Raw genomic sequence first — 17,941 nt, 5'->3', positions numbered from 1 at the left:
CTCTCAGAGCGCTCCCCTGCTAATTTTCCTTTTACACTATTCCCCCGCTTTCCCACTAACTCTCTCCTAGATTCTATAAATTCAGATTCAGATTCAATTTTAATTGTCATTGTCAGTGTACAGTACAGAGACAACGAAATCCCTACAACTAAGGGCAATTGACAGTTTGCCAAATAACCTACCAACCTGCACTTCATTGAAATATGGGAGAAAAACAGAGCTCCCAAAGAAATCACGTCCAAAGAGAGGTGTGTAAATTCCACACAACGTTGGAGGTCAAAAGATTGAATCTCAGCCACTGAAGCTGCGAGACAATTAGTCCCAAATCTCTTTGATCACAACTCAGCAAATCCCCCTTCCTCAAGTGTGTTTCAATTTTATATGCACAAAACACTCAAAGATGTAATACATGTATGTTCAACGGCATTCTAAAGTTCACTTCCACTGACTTTAAAAAAAAGGGGATCCGTGGGCCAGCTATACCCTGTCAGTGGCGTTGTACGTATCTCAGGGGATGAATTTCTGCACAGAAATTCCACTCAGCAAACATTTGCAGAACAAAACCTTGGAGCTATTAGTGACTGGAATCAACAGCCTTCAAAGTCAAAGTGATACAAAACCTCTGGGAATTGTTTGAGTGGCAGGTTTGATGGAAGCTTTTAAGAAACTCATGGGAAGCATTGAAGTCCTAAGCAGAACAAAGGCAAAATTAAACTTCTAGCAAATGGCTGCATTAGTGGTAACATATGCTTCCAGATGTAAGAACAAGGCACAGCCTACCTGACAGCTGTGCCCGGTAAGCTTCCTTCGCTGGATGATGACTTAGGCCTTGTTTCCACTTCCGTCTTCAGATGTTTTGTCACTCCATGTTCGCCACTCAGTTGCTGTGGCTGTTGCACCTCCTCCTGGGGCTGTTCCTGGTGCTCCTTCAACTTCTCTTCTTTCTCACTCTCACTTTCATTATCACTGTCTTCTCCCAAGATGTCATCGACCTGCCAAACAGGGTTGCATTGTTAAATGAAGTCACCCGCAAATCCACACACTTTAAATAATAATAAAATAATAATAATAATAATAATAATAATAATATCTTTTATTGTCATTGCACATAAGCGCAACGAGATTTGGTATGCAGCTTCCATCCGATGTCATAACATAAATAACTAATAAAATTTAGATTTAGATATCCCGATTGTAAAAAGAACAGTAAAACAGTCAAAACAGTTCAACAGACTAAAGTGCAGATGTGTCTGTGCGACGTGACCATCCGAGGGAGACAGTCCAGGGGGGATGGGGGGCACTCAGCAGGGCCGGTTCAGAGCCGCTATAGCTCTGGGAATGAAGCTGTTCCTGAGTCTGGAGGTTCGGGCGTAGCTGCAGATAGGGGCTGGAGGAACTGCAGATGTTGGAATCTTGTGCAAAAAAGTGCTGGAGTAACTCAGCAGGTTAGGCAGCATCTGTGGAGGGAATGGACAAGCAATGCTTCGTGTTGGGACCCTTCTCCAGACGAACTGGAGATGTTGGAAATCAGAGATTAAAATAAAAACAGAAAATGCTGGAAACACTCAGCGGGTCAGACATCATCTGTGGAAAGGGAACTTGAGTTAATATTTTGGGTCTGTGCTCCTTTGTTAGAATGATACATGTGTTAATGCACCAGCCACCTCCAGTTGGCGTGAGATATTTTCATATTCCTTTTACCCTTTATCTACACATCTATTTTACCCTTGTATCCATCTGCAATGCGTGCCTCAATCATTCCAAGTAAAAAGGAAATAGTGACAGGTCATTGGAGCTTTTCTCATCTCTTCACTCTGTCCAAAGATATCTTACACCCGATAAAATACTTTTGTAGTGACTAGAGCAGTGAATTCTGTGCTCTCATCACTCTGGGAGAAAATAATTTGATTCTTCTAATTCACCATTAGGATTATTAATCCTATTCCTTTAATATTTTTGGCCGCTATTTCCAAACTCTCCTCTGTGCTGCAAGCTACTTCTTCATGTACTTCCACTCAAACTGCTTCAGAATTTATAAAGACCTTCATCAGGTCAACGCTTTTAGTGGAGCCTTTCCTCATAGCTGTCCTTTCTGAAACTTGCTTAAAAGGGGTTGTTGCACCTGCAGTGGCAAGCACCAGGCCTCCCTGTTCTGAATGAAGAATGCATTCACTTTGCACAGCATGGTGGTGCAGCGGTAGAGTTGCTGCCTTACAACGCTTGCGGCACCAGAGACCTTGGATCGATCAAGTCTACTGGTGATGTCTGCACGGAGTTTGTACGTTCTCCCCGTGACCTACATGGGTTTTCTCCAAGACATTCGGTTTCCTCCCACATTCCAAAGGAAGGCATTGCAGAGGGTGGTGAAAATTGCCCAACGCATCACCGGTTCCACGCTCCCCTCCATTGAGTCTGTCCAAAGCAAGCGCTGTCTGCGGAGGGCGCTCAGCATCGCCAAGGACTGCTCTCACCCCAACCATGGACTGTTTACCCTCCTACCATCCGGGAGGCGCTACAGGTCTCTCCGTTGCCGAACCAGCAGGTCGAGGAACAGCTTCTTTCCGGCGGCTGTCACTCTACTAAACAACGTACCTCGGTGACTGCCATCACCAAAGACACGTATTTTTTTTATTCAAATCGTTTGCTATGTCGCTCTTCAAGGGAGATGCTAAATGCATTTCGTTGTCTCTGTACTGTACACTGACAATGACAATTAAAATTGAATCTGAATCTGAATCAAAGACGTACAGATTTGTATGTGTAAATTGGCTTGGCATAAGTGTAAAGTGTTCCTAGTGTGTGTGTTAATGTGTGTGGATCATTGGTCGGTGCAGACTAGGTGGGCCGAAGGTCCTGCTTCCACGCTGTATCTCTAAACTAAAATAAAACCTCCACAATTGCAATCAAGAGCCAAGAAACTACCTGTTTATAGTTTGACATCATTTGAATGCTTTCATTGAGGAATTAATTTCTTCCTGATCTTCCCTTTCCTTGCTGCCAAACAATCATCAATGTCGATCGACCCACTTACAGCCAAATTACATCGAGCAGATCTTCTGCTGCCCCTTTAATTTGCTGGCTTTGGACCACCTTGTAATTCATACATGGTCTGTGGTGCAGCCGTCTGCTGGCAGTCTGTTCCTGGAGGAAAGGCCGGTGCTATACGGTGCAATGGAGGAGCGCTCAGCACATTACCAACTGTGGTCCCAGACTCTCAAACCTGTTGCTTAACCTAACTGTCTGAGAATGCCCAATCTTTGACATCCAGTAACATTTGTAGATTGATTAAATGAATTGAATGAAAGATACAGTGTAGAAACAGGCCACTACTATCCTTTGGCTCCTTCCTCCAAGATAATTAGTAATAATGTGTAGGCAGAGGAGATTCATTCAACTTGGCTTCATGTTTGGCACAGACATTGTGGACTAAAAGGCTTTTTTCAAAGACATCATGTCTTCAAATTCATAAATTTCAAAGACATCATCCTTTTATTTGGCGCGCTGATGTCTACAAGGCTGAGGCCACGCGCCAACTCTCAGACACCTCCTCCTACTTATCTTTGGACCATGACCCCACAGACGAGCACCAGACCACTATCTCTAACACCATCACTAGCTTCATCACTTCCAGCTCCCTGCCCTCCCAAGCCTCCAACCTCATCGTTCCCCAGCCCCGCACGGCCCGATTTTACCTTCCCCAAAACCCCAATCCTGACTGTCCTGGTAGCCCCATTGTTTCTGCCTGTTCGTGTCTGACCGAACTTATTTCCACATACCTCGTGGTTAAATCCCTCCCTACCTATGTTCCACATTTCCACATATCCCCCCTGGTTAAATGCCTCCATACCCATGTTCAAGACACCTCACATGCTCTTCGTCGACTCCAGGACTTCCGTTTTATAGGCCCCCATTCCATCATCTTCACCATGGATGTCCAGTCACTCTACACCTCCATCCTCCACCAGGAGGATCTCAAAGCCCTCCGTTTCTTCCTCGATCGCAGAACCAACCAATCCCCGTCAACTGATACTCTCCTCCGCCTAGCGGAGCTGGTCCTTACCCTCAATAACTTTTCGTTTGACTTCTCCCATTTCCTCCAAATACAAGGCGTAGCTATGGGCACACGCATGGGGCCCTAGCTATGCCTGCCTCTTTGTAGGGTACGTCGAACAATCTTTGTTCAATACATACCAGGGCCCCATCCCCGACCTCTACCTCCATTACATCGACGACTGCATAGGTGCTACCTCCTGCACCCACACACAACTGACTGACCATCCACTTCACCACTAACTTCCATCCGGCACTCAAATACACCTGGACCATTTCCGACACTTCCCTACCATTTCTTGACCTCACTATCTCCATCGCAGGTGATAGACGTCTGACCGACATCCGCTATAAACCCACTGACTCCCATGGCTATCTGGACTACACTTCTTCCCACCCTGCTTCCTGTAAGGACTCCATCCCCTACTCCCAATTCTTCCGTCTACGCCGCATCTGCACCCAGGATGAGGTGTTCCACACCAAGGCATCAGAGATGTCCTCATTCTTCAGGGAACGGGGGATCCCCTCTTCTACCATAGATGAGGCTCTCACCAGAGTCTCTTCTATACCCCGTGACATTGCTCTCACTCCCCATCCCCCCACTCGTAACAAGGGCCGAGTCCCCCTTGACCTCACCGTCCACCCTACCAGCCATCACATACAACAAATAATCCTCCGACATTTTTGCCACCTCCAACGTGATCCCACCACTTGCCACATCTTCCCATCTCCTCCCCTGTCTGCTTACCGCAGAGACCGCTCCGTCCGTAACTCCCTGGTCAATTCATCCCTTCCCACCCGAACCACCCCCTCTCCGAGCACTTTCCCTTGCAACCGCAGGAAATGCTACACTTGTCACTTTACCTCCCCCCTCGACTCCATTCAAGGACCCAAGCAGTCTTTCCAGGTGCGGCAGAGGTTCACCTGCACCTCCTCCAACCTCATCTATTGCATCTAGGTGTCAGCTGCTCTAGGTGTCAACTGCTCTACATCGGTGAGACCAAGCTTATGCTTGGCGATCGCTTCGCCGAACACCTCCGCTCGGTTCGCAATAACCAACCTGATCTCCCGGTGGCTCAGCACTTCAACTTCCCCTCCCATTCCGAATCCGACCTTTCTGTCCTGGGCCTCCTCCATGGCCAGAGTGAGGACCACCGTAAATTGGAGGAGCAGCACCTCATATTTCGCTTGGCCGTTTGGACCCCAGCGGTATGAACATTGACTTCTCTAATTTCAGGTAATCCCTACTATCTCCTCCCCTTCCCAGCTCCCCCTCAACCCTCTGGCTCCACCTCTTCCTTTCTTCCTCCCACCCCACCCCCACTCTCACATCAGTCCGAAGAAGGGTTTCGACCCGAAACGTTGCCTATTTCTTTCGCTCCATAGATGCTGCCTCATCCACTGAGTATCTCCAGCATTTTTGTCTACCTTCGATTTTCCAGCATCTATCTGCAGTTCCTTCTTAAACATCCTTTTATTTTTGTAGTTATTGGCAATTTCCCTTCATATCTGCTCGAATTCTCACTATTCTTTTCCTGTTTCTAAGTTCTACCCATGTGTCTTCACTGGAAGATCCCCCAAGTAGATCTTCAATGAGCACTGTAGTTATGTCCTCCCTGATTATAAAGGAACCTCCCCTCTCCCCTTTTACCTGCATCACTATCTTGCCTGTAACATCTATACCCTGGAATATTGGGCTGCCAGCCCTGCCCTTCTCTCAATCATCTTTCTGTTGTGGCTATAATATCCTAGTCCCTTGAGCGAATCCACGCCCTGTGTTCATCCACCAAACTTGTTAAGCCGCCAGCGTTGAAATAAATAATTTAAACCTCTGGTCTTTCCTCTCTCTTTACCATGCACCTGACTGCCCTGTCTGCTAATCTTGTTCTCTTTGACCTCAGTATTTGACCCCAACCTCTCCTCTGTCTCCTTTCTGCTCCCCCACGTGAATATAGTGTAATCCCTCCTGACTAACGATAGCAAACTCCCTCCCACGATATTGATCCCCTCCAGTACAGTTGTGAGTGCTGTGAGACTAAAATGTACTGACTAATTTATACACTGCTGCTACATTATAACTCAGAATAGACACAAAAAGCCTCAGTGAAATCTACCAACTCAGTGATGCCAATTAGCTTTTCAAATACACTCTGTATAGGTATGTTGCAAAGCCTACCTGAAGTGTCGCTGAAAATCTGTCCCAGCCCGTGTGCGCGATTTTGGCGCCGTTTAGAGGGGGGTGGGTTTAAAACGCGATTTTCTCTAGGCTGTTCCAATCGAGGATGTTCAGCCTAGTTCATTAATAACGAAAAATCGCTGGAAGACCCCGTCGCAAAAGCTATTATTAGTTTTAAAGGCCTTGTATAATAGTTATAGTAGTTTAAAAATCAATCTCTAAACCCGCGACCAACAGGCAGCCGTCAGGGTCGCATAGAGCAGACAACAGAAAGTAGGCTGTTTATTTTTACATTAAAAAGGGCTTCTAAGATCCCTTTATACAAAGTTTAATGTTGCGAGTAGCTAATTTGGGCCCATTATATCCCGCAGTATTTTTCTGGGCATTTGAGGGTACAAATCTAACGCAATGTGAACGTTCTAAACCAGCGCGTTCACAGGAACCCACTAGAAAGCTGATTTAAAATGGACTTTAATTTACAGCAATTGAACACTAAATTCCTTCCATTTGGCCTATAAATTAATGTAAATGAGATTTAAAAATCATGTTTTATTGTGAATTATTTATGAATATTATTTGGACACTTAGGCTATTTAAAAATGTTAATCATTTATTAAGAAATGGATAGATGTTTAGATCTAGTAATTGAAGTTTGAAATTAGCTACACTTGGGTAACTAACTAATTATATGCTTTAATTTCAGGTCATCCAAGTAAGATTATTTTATATTTGTTTCAGAATGCCCAGAACTTTTTAAATACTTGAGATATGAAAGTGAATTAGGTGTCAAATTAAACTTATTTTTATGCTTTATCTGATGGGATACATTACATACTTGATTTTTTAAATCTCAAAATTTTGTAACATTGCTACTCTGTAATAACCAGCTGGGCATCAGCTAGCACACCATCCCAGTTGTTCTTAGAAACATAATAGAAATCTCAATTGTACCGTAATTGTACTATTACTGAAATTAGTGCCATAGAAATCCAAAATGCTTCTCAGAGCTTCCCCACTGTTCTCTGCAAGTTTCCTATGTGTGTTTGAAATGTTCTTTTCAGCAGAACTAACAACGAGACACCCTCAAAGGCATTGTTTAATTGCAAGTTAATGCCAATTCATGCCAAGGACACCCTATGTAAGCCCAGAAGCTGACAAAGCCTACCAGAACTCTGCCGTCACAACACTGTAAATCCATCTTCCACATGGGCCAGTTTTACCATGTTACTTTATTCTGCAATGCTTGTGCACTAGAGCTGGAAAAAGAGGCTGCTTGGCACTGTCCTGGGTCCAGCCCACCCTCACTGTTTCATCAATGTCCCTCCTTCCTTCGCTCACGATTGAACAATGTTCAATTTCATTTTGCAACCCCTCAGCAAATGAAGGAACATATACTGTACCAACATGCAGCACCACCTACACAACCGTCAAGCGTAGGCTGAGAAGCCTCCAATTAGATAGGGGCTGCCAAGGTGCCAGGCAATGTTGCTCTTCACAAGAGAGAATAACCAGTTAGCCATGACATTCAATGGCATTACAAAGTGCTGAGTTCATATCATCTCAGCTTCTTCCCGCAGGCTATAAGACTGCTAAATGGACTTTGCCCCCTGCCAAAGTGTCGAGCACCAACCACCAACCTGGACACACTGCAGCAGAACCACTGCCGTGCCGCTGCCGATCGGAACGCCTGTTGAATGTTTAGTAGAGTGTTAAATTTGTTCATGATATATGTATTTTTATTTCTATTTATTTTTAATGCACACTGAATGGACACTGGTTGAGCAACGTTTTTTTGTTTCCTCTGGGTATGTGAAAACTCAGGAAATGACAATAAAGATATACAATACAATATAATACAATCTGTGTCCTAGAAGGTCACATCTTTAACCAGGAACTGAAATGTCCAGCCACACAACCACATGTCCAGCCACATTATTTCCAGTCAGAAGCAGGGAGTAACTTGCCTCCTACCACTCCAAATGCCTTCCATCGTCTACAAAACACTCAAGAGTTGTGGGATGGAACAGCCTCTACTTGCCTGAATGAGTACAGTTCTAACAACATTCCAGAAGCACGATGCAATCCAGGGCAAAACCGGCCATCTGACTGGCTCCTCATCCCTGTTCCCTAAATATACATTTCCTCTACCAACACACCCAGCAGCTGCAGTGTGACCAATCTAAAACAATGCTCCCAAACTGGTGACCTCTATCAAAATGGGACGGCATGGTGGCGCTGGAGGTAGAGTTGCTGCCTACAGTGACAGAGTTCAATCCTAACTATGGATGTTGTCTGTATGGAGTTTGTATGTTCTCCCTGTGACCACGTGGGTTTCGGGTGCTCCAGTTTCCTCCCAAACTCCAAAGACGTACAGGTTTGTAGTTTGTAATTGGCTTTGGTAAAATTGCCATAACCGGCATGGACTCAGTGGGCCGAAGGGCCTATTTCCGCGCTAAATCTCTATCTCTAATGTCTAAAATGAAGATAATGACAACACCACAAACTGTATATAGACACAAAATGCTGGAGTAACTCAGTGGGACAGGCAGCATCTCTGGATCGAAGGAATGGGTGACGTTTCGGGTCGAGACCCTTCTTCAGAATCTTCAGAAAGGGTCTCGGCCCGAAACGTCACCCATTCCTTCCATCCAGAGATGCTGCCTGTCCCGCTGAGTTTCTCCAGCATTTTGTGTCTATCTTCAGTTTAAACCAGCATCTGCAGTTCCTTCCTACACAACACCAACTACATGCTCCCCGCCAAATTGTACGACATCCTGACCTGGAAATATGACTAATCTTCATCATCACTGGGTCTGGATCCTCGAGATCCCTCCTGCACAAGAGCGGAACTCGCTATCAAAACATGGAGGGGACGGGGGACAGAATTTTTTGGCGGCCGCGCGTGCATGCGCACACTCACACACACGCGCGCACGAGGCTTCGGTGGCTTAATCAAAGACACTAGAGGAGCTCCTCTAGGATCTTTGGGCTCAATCTCAATCTCAACTCTGCCTGTCTCGCCGGGTTAACTACAACCCTGTCTGGACTGACGGGACACCAGCGCTGCTTCTCCGCGCTGGCCATATTTCCCGCAAGCCCAGGCAGGTTAACCTGGCGGGACAGGCAGAGTTGAGCTGGGTTTAGCGCTGTTTCTCTGCGCTGGCTGTGGGCCTGGCGGTACAGCTCCCGTCTGACTCCCGGCCTCTCAGGCCACCCGTGGGGGGGGGGGCAGGGGGGCAGCGCCGGAGACCCGGCCGGGATCGAACCTGGCTGCGGATGAGGTGCAGGTCTGTGCCACATCTAAAATAAAACGCTCTGTGATGAAGGACATCATATTATGTCTGGCCAACACCAATAACATTTTTCATTTTTCAGCAAATGAAACCAATTGCCAAAATGGATTATTGCCTTTGTGGTATCTTTATCAAGACCCTGTTGGTAAAAAGGGAAGAGAATGGAAAGGTCCCATCCTACCCTATTAAGACGCATCTGCACCCCTGCTCCTGCACATTTGAGGAGCAAAAAATCAAAGCTGGACCGCAGTGGTAGTACTGAAAGGATGACCATCACTTTCTTGAGGTGAGTCCTATTGGTGGACTGTGCCAGTGAGCCCACCAGAACTCCCTGAAGAATACAACATTTTAATAAAACGCTCTGGGCAATAGTATCCTAGGACATGCTAGATTGTCCTCTGGCCAACACCAATAACAGTTTTAGGTATTGATATGAACCCAATTGCCAAAAATTTTAGGTTGCCTTTATGGTACACTTTATCAAGACCCTGCTGGTAAAAAAGGGAAGAAAGGATCCCGACCCCATCACTCCATTTTATTAAGAGATGCTGTCTGCACTCCCACTGAGTTACTCCAGCATTTGAATGCAAAAAAATCAAACAATACAACAACAATTACAGTACGGAAAGAGGCCATCTCGGCCCTACAACTCCGTGCCGAACAAATTGTTTTCCCCTTAGTCCCACCTGCCTGCACTCGTACCATAACCCTCCATTGAAGAGTACAATATGCCTACCTGGTTTATCGGGCAATGATATCCAATGAACCTGCCACCAGTCCCTGGAAGCTCTTCCATTGCCAGAGTTTTCTGCGTAGGCTAGTTCCCCCTAAGTTACCCCTAATTTTAGGTAAGTTTATGAAGTCACGCCTCTTGTTTGAATCTTCCCTATTCTCCAAGGGAAAAGCTGGTCCACATAACTCTGATATCCCTATCCATTTTGACCTCTATCGGCCATAGCCAACAATTGGCTCCAGAGAATAAAAACCACTCTGCTATCTGATGTAATTAGTTGTTGCCAGGCAACCTGATAGTAAATCTCCAGTACTCTCCCCCACCCCCTGACATCAGTCTGAAGAATTTCCCGACCAAAATTGTACACCATTATCCATTTTGGCCTCACCAATGCTGTGTGACCCACTGAACATTACTCCAGCATTTTGTGTCGATCTTTAGTATAAACCAGCATCTGCAGTTCCTTATTATTACATGGTATCCTAGGACATACAGATTACTTGCTCGTTTAGTTTGTTGCTCCTTTTGGGATCATGCTGTCTTCTTCTTGGCTGCTATGTTTCTGACAGGGCTTTTGACTTTTTGCTTTGAAAATCCATGCAGTAGTGAAAGGTGCCAAATAAATACAAATCAGAAAAATACCACAAATATCCAGATTTCAACAGCACAGGCACACACAAGGACAAAGCGTTCTCTGCAGGGAGTTAATTATTGAATGGTTAATTAGATATACCCAATATTAGGTTTACACAATTCAGTGCCTCCAGCATTAATATTTCCTTAGGGTTCCATATTAGACTGCAATTACATCGGACACCTTTGACGCTTGCACTGATCAAAATAACCAGTCATCTTTTCATTTGGAACCAGCATGATTCACACAGGAGCAAATAAGTTTACAGTAAAGAAGACTGTACTGCTTTAGTACAGAGCAGCAGAGAGCAGGAACCGATGAGGAGGTTAAGCAGTGGGTAATGTATTGTCCATGTCCTACTCACTGTAAGATAGTTTATGGCCATCCAGTCTATTTGTACTGTTTCTGCTGGGGAGAAATATAAATATGTTTGCATGTCCTCTGAGAAAGTAATATGACCAGAGTTCTTTTTAAGCACTTGTATGTTCTGCTTGAACTGTATAAACTATTTATTAATGACTACAGAACATAAGTAATAAAAGAAGTAAGCTACTTGGCTCCTCAAATCTGCGTCACCATTCAACTTCTGATTTTCCATCTCAACCATTGTTTGGTTCTCATTCGATTACATCAATAACTAGAATCCTATCAAACTCCATTCTGAATGCAATCAAAATTTGAGCCTGCGGTGTCTCACACACACACTAACCACCCCCCTTGATATTATATTAATATTATTCGTTGGCTCCTTTTACCCCTCCCTGCCCTATCTCGAGGGGCAGAGAGAGTGGGGCAGAGAAAGAGAGAGGGAGAGGGGGGAGAGAGAGGGGGTGGATAGGGGAGAGGCGAGGAGGGGGAGAGGCGAGGAGAGGGGGAGAGAGGAGAGGAGAGGAGATGGGTGATGGGGGGGGGAGAGAGGGGGAGAGGGAGGGGGAAGGGGGGGAGGGGGGGGGGAGGTGGAAGGGGAGGAGAGGGGGATGGGGGGGAGAGAAGGGGGGGGAGGGGGAGGGAGAGGGAGAGTGAGGGGGGGGGGTGGAGGGGTTGGAGGGGTGGGGGAGGGGGGGGAGAGGGGTTGGGGGAGGGAGGGGGGAGTGAGGGTCAGAGAGGGGGGGACGTGGGGGAGAGGAGTGGGGCCGAGGGAGGAGAGGAGGAGAAGCGGAGGGGAGGGGGAGGAGGGGGGAGGGGGGAGAGAGAGGGGCGAGAGGTGGGAGAGGGGAGAGGAGGGAGATGGGGTAGAGGAGGGGGAGGGGGGGGAGAATGAGGGGAGAGCACAGACAAAACTCGGCGAGCGGGCGGCGCAGACGGGGGCCGATGCGAGCGGGCGGCAGGCCTCGGCAGCTCTCAGGACCTCTGCTGGGCTGCGGGTGGTGGGCAGTGGTGATGAATGTTATGGAAACGCTCTTTGCGTCGTCATCACTCGGGTTGTTCTCTCGGGAAAATCTAGCCGAGGTGCGAGCGTATTTCGTGTTCAGCAGCTGGGCTGTGGGCGGGGCTTGGCGCTGTGGAAGGCTGGGCAAGTGCTAACCGATAGCGAGTCGGGAGGTGACAAAATGACTGTGAGTCGCGGGGGAGGGGAGGGGGGGGGGGGGGGCTAACGTAACTCATCAGCAGCTTCAATCCAGAAGGGGGGGGGGGGGGGGGGGGGGGGGGGGGAGGGCGGCTGGGCTGCGGACGGATTGGCCGGCCAGTTGATTGTAAGCGAGAGCAGCAGAGGCAAAGTGACGTTATCAGCTCGCTTCAGCTCGTTAGATTTAAAAAATATATCAGATTGTGAGGAATTTGAAGACGTACCTCAGGAAATAATAAATCAAATTTTTAGATGAGGTGATTTTTGAGATCATGAGGTAAATCTCTACCATGAATATGTAAAAATTTCACCGTTACCGCGTCGGGTTTTCGAGGAGATGTGAATCAAAGAAAAAGACTCAAGTAAACAAACACATAATTAAACATCCAAGATCAGACTTTTATAATAATATATAGACAATAGGTGCAGTAGTAGGCCATTCGGCCCTTCGAGCCAGCACCGCCATTCACTGTGACCATGGCTGATCATCCCCAATCAGTACCCCGTTCCTGCCTTCTCCCCATATCCCCTGACTCCACTATCTTTAAGAGCTCTGTCTAACTCTCTCTTGAAAACATCCAGTGAATTGGCCTCCACTGCCTTCTGAGGCAGAGAATTCCACAGATCCAGAATTCTTCGGGTAAAAATCATCTCCTTTGTAAATGGCCAACCCCTTATTCTTAAACTGTGCCTCAAATTTGGAGAGCAAACTGCACACAATCCTCCAGGTGTGGTCTCGCTAAGGCAATTGCAGAAGGACCTCTTTGCCCAAATACTCAACTCTTGTTGTTATGAATCTCTTTGCTCCTATACTTAATTCCTCTTGTTATTTTACATACAACCTGGTAAAATCAGCAGAGCTCACTGAGGCAGTACACGATTGTGGCCACGTTTTGGCACTGACAAAGTTACAAACGTTCACTGAACAGTCCTATCTACTTCATTCTTGGCGGCCTTCCGCACATTCCGATGGCCTTCCTCGCTCTCTGACGGCTCTCGTCGGTCCCCTCCTCGCTCTCCGATGCCCCTATTCTCTCTCTCTGATGGCCCGTCTATCTCTCCGATGCCCCTCTCTCTCTCTCCGATGGCCCGTCTCTCTATTTCCGCTGGCCCTCCTCGTTCTTCGATGGCCCTCCTAGCTCTTCAAAGGCCACCCTCGCTCTTCTAAGGCCCACCTCACTTTCCGACCACCCACCTTGCTTTGGTGGTTGCTCGCAGGTTCCTCCCCTCTCTGGCGGTGCTGGTCCCGTTGACGTCCGCATTGGGTGAGCTGGGCCTACCTGACTACTGGAGGGGTTGGCCCCGCTAGCCAGGAACTCATTACGTGACTGTATGGTGGAGGCAGAATCTCCCATCATACTAAAAAAAGTACCCAGAAGGGAGCACATAAGCAGGCATTATCTGCAAGGCTAGATATCAGGTGCTAGCTCGTGGGATTAATCTAAAACTTATGAATGGTGTACATTTCTATGATTTTCGGGTCCAGGATTGGAGTCACAACTATCCTAGACTGGAGTATTACATTCCAGTGGCGAGGGTCAACGGACCCGCATGAACATTGAATTCTCCCAATTTTGTTAGTCCTTGCTGTCTCCTCCCCTTCCTCAGCCCTCCTGTTGTCTCCTCCCATCCCCCAGCCTTCGAGCTTCTTCTCCTTTTTTATTTCTTCTCCCTGCCCCCCCGCCCCCGATCAGTCTGAAGAAGGGTTTCGGCCCAAAACGTTTCCTTTTTCCTTCGCTCCATAGATGCTGCTGCACCCGCTGAGTTTCCCCAGCTTTTTTTTGTATCCTTGACTGGATTTGTTTTCACTGCATTGAAGGATATTAATGACATAGTCATGTGTTGAAATATATCGGCAATAGTTTCAAGGTGATCTGTACCAAGACAAATCTTTTATAAATTCTAGTCGGCAAAAATGAATGGAAAATAATTTTGACTTCAAATCTAAAATCAACTCTGTTATTCTCCCCACTCATAGCCATTCAATTTGGTTGTCTGTTAGAGTTTATTACAATCCAAATTTGACATTCAAACAGCCAGCCTGTGATATGTGCAAGCTTTATGAGAATCTCTCGGAATAGCAAAGGTGACGTGTTGTGCAGTCACTGAATTTCTCCCTGGAGTCCGACTAAGTTTTAACAGCTTTATTTCTAAAGTTTGAACAAAGGAAAATGAATGCCTGTTATAATATGTTTAATAGTTAGTAACATTGAAAATTAGGCTCAGGAGAAGGACATTTGGCCCTTCAACATTTATAATGGCTGATCTTCTATCTCAATACCAAATTCAAGCTCTTACCCCATACCCTGTAATATTTTTTGTATCTAGAAATCTATCTCCTTAAATATATTTTGTGACATGGCCTTCACAGCCTTCTGTGGTAGAGGATTCCCCAGCTTCACCACCATTAGACATTTTACGTTTTACTTGTAAATATCATGCCCTGTCTTCTGAGATGCACTAGTGTAAAGCAAAAATTAAAAATACACAGCATCTATCCAGCACCTTCATGCATTCCCAATGTGCCTTGTGGCTAATGGAAATATGATCAATATTACATCACATCTTATAGCTTCTTTGAGGCAACAAACGTTTCCCGGAGCGCTTCTAAGGAACAGTATCAAACAAAAAATAATTGATACTGGGATAGTTAAAAAACAGCTGACCAATGATTTAGGCAAAGATTGGATTTTAATGTGAAACTTAGTGAAAAAATGGCAGAAATGAAGAGGGTTATAGAAGGAATTACAGGATTTTAAATGTTAAAGGCAATTGAAAATTTTAAAAAAACTGCAGGTGCAAGAAATCTGAACCCCCCCCCCCCCCCCCCCGCAGAAAATGCTGTAAACGCTCAACTGGTCATGTAAAAAAAAGACCCTTCTTCAAACACAGACTGGTTATGTAATGCTTCAGGCATGGAAGAAACAAGTTCTTCAGACTACCCAATCTACCACACAACCATTTATACGAATCCTACACTAACCCCATTATAATCAGATTCCTACTAAAATCCCTTCTCTAATACTATCTCATATACATACAATTACAATAGCAAATTAACCTACCAACCTGAACACCTTTGGGATGTAGGAGGAAACTGGAGGAAGGCCAGGTGGTCAAATGGAAGAATATGCCATCTCCACACACACAGCACCAGAGATCAGCATTGAACCAAAGTCGCTGGCAACAACTCTGCTAGTTATACCACTCTGCTGCCCCAACTGTGGCTCAGTTGTTTGCATTCTTAACTTCAAGTCAAAGACTTGGACACCACTATTTAAGTTACAGTGTGGCAGAGGATATGATGTAAGGTCTTTTTAAAGAACTGTTCAATCTTCACTATTTAATCTGCACAATCTTCACAATCACCATTGTAAAATGCACAAAATGCAGTCTTATTCTTTATTTGTCTTGTGGAATTTAGCTATTATTTAAATATTTTATGTTGGTCTATGTGCTTCTGATGCTGATGCAAGCAAGATTTTCATTGTACCAGCACCTCACTGTGGTTGTACAGATGGCTAAAATCGATTTGACTTTACTTGAAATGCTTCAGTTTCCCCCCGTATCCCAAAGGTGACGAGGTTGGTAGGTTAATTGGTCACTATAATTTCCCCCTGGTATGTAGATGAGGTGGAATCTGAGGTGAAGTTGGTTGGAAGATATGGAGATCAAAATGGGCCACTGAAATTTTTTTTTGGGGGGGGAGTAGAGATTCTGACCTCTTGGGGTAAATATTTATAAACGCATGAGAAGTTTTTCCCTGGTTGACAATAAACGATCAATAAAAACGCATCTCTATCTGGTTGTACAACAACCTTTGATTAGTATGGGTTAAGGGTTATTAGTAAGTTAAGGGCTATGGAGAGAATGTTGGAGAATGGGGTTAGGAGGGAGAGATAGATAAACCATGAATGAATGGCATAGTCTTGATGGGCTGAATGGCCTACTTCTTCTCCTATCACTTATGACCTTACGACTTGAACACCACAAATCTATGCTGACACTCCACTGTTATGCTGAGGATCTGCTGCACTGTCTTCTAAAACACATTAGCTGATTCTGGCCATGCAAAGATTTACTCTGCTAATTTGCAGTAAAAAATCTTTACAGACACTATTAACACTTGTACTCCAGTCACCAAGCATTCAGCCAGTGTGTCTTTAAAAAACCCCCATTAAAATACCTTCTCATTTATTTAAACTATTGCCCTGATGAATTGTCCCATTAAGCAATCTGCTGCGGCGTTTCTTTAGAAGTCTTGCTTCTTAGTTTAATGATCTATAAATAATGTGCACTTTTGTAATAAATTAGTTTGTATTATTTTAAGAAATGCAGATAATCTTTGCACTTGAGTCAATAAATGGCTTCATAATTTGAAATTAAATCATAATTTAATACTTGGCTTCAATTTTATTCATATTGCATTTAATTATTTCCATAACATTAAACTCCAAATCTAATTAAGTTCAGATATGTTTTGGTTAATTAATAAAATAACAAGGAAAAATATGAGGAGGCAGTTGGAACAGATGCTGTACATTGCACTGACTGAAAGAGCGATGGAAGCAGATTCAACATTAGCTTTCAATAGGGACGGAAAAGCATTTGGTCCACCGGACAATGAATGGGATGAAGAAGAATAGTGGGACTAAATTGATACTCCTTCAAATAATTGGTTGGCGGCACAGTGCGCAGCGGTAGAGTTGCTGCCTTACAGCGCTTGCTGCACCTGAGACCCGGGTTCGATCCTTACTACGATTGCTGTCTGTACGGAGTATGTATGTTCTCCCCGTGACATGCGTTGGTTTGTTCCGAGATCTTTGGTTTCCTCCCACATTCCAATTCGTAGGTTAACTGGCTTGGTATAAGTGTAAATTGTCCCTAGTGTGTGTAGGATAGTGTTAATGTGTGGGGATCATTGGTCGGTGCGGACTCGGTGGGTCGAAAGGCCTGTTTCTGCGCTGTATGTCTAAACTGCAAAATGTGCTACAATTCGATAAGTCAAAACAATCAAACTAACAAAAACAATCTGAAGAAGGGTCTCGACCCAAAACGTCACCCAATCCTTCTCTCCAGAGATGCTGCAAACAGGTCCCGTTGAGTTACTCCAGCATTTTGTTTCTATCTTCAATCAAAACAATAATACATTGAGATAACCCAGCTCTTGACTTACTTATTTCACTTGCACTAAAACAATTTGCACATGTAGACTCTTAATGCAGCAAAAACATCACCCAGAAGGGTTAGGAACGAAGTTGAGACCAAACCATAGACAACGTTTGATCAAAAGTACTAAAGGGAGCAGGAAAAAGTGGAACAATGGGGAGGTTGAATGAGAGAGAATTCTCGAACTTGCAGTCACGTCTAATTAATTATGGCATAGATTGTGAACTAACTGTTTACCCTCGCACAAATTCGCCAGCTAGATCAAACTTTATTGGTTTGACATTTCGAGGAAAAATCATACAAATAAAAGGAAAATTAA

The 17,941-nt window shown here is 45.1% G+C and overlaps 1 protein-coding gene across 1 annotated transcript in view; it reads right to left on the bottom strand.

Moving 5' to 3' along the window:
- ctdp1 (CTD (carboxy-terminal domain, RNA polymerase II, polypeptide A) phosphatase, subunit 1) overlaps positions 1-17,941 on the bottom strand; it is a 284,417-nt gene that overhangs the window by 90,606 nt on the left and 175,870 nt on the right. Inside the window, 1 exon segment of the mRNA XM_055634765.1 lies at positions 781-992. Coding sequence (XP_055490740.1) covers positions 781-992 — 212 coding nt within the window.

Source organism: Leucoraja erinacea, chromosome 4 (assembly GCF_028641065.1).
Source record: "Leucoraja erinacea ecotype New England chromosome 4, Leri_hhj_1, whole genome shotgun sequence".
NCBI classification, from domain to species: Eukaryota; Metazoa; Chordata; class Chondrichthyes; order Rajiformes; family Rajidae; genus Leucoraja; species Leucoraja erinaceus.
Note: the sequence above shows the minus strand (reverse complement) of the source record. Positions and strands in the feature narration are given on the sequence as shown.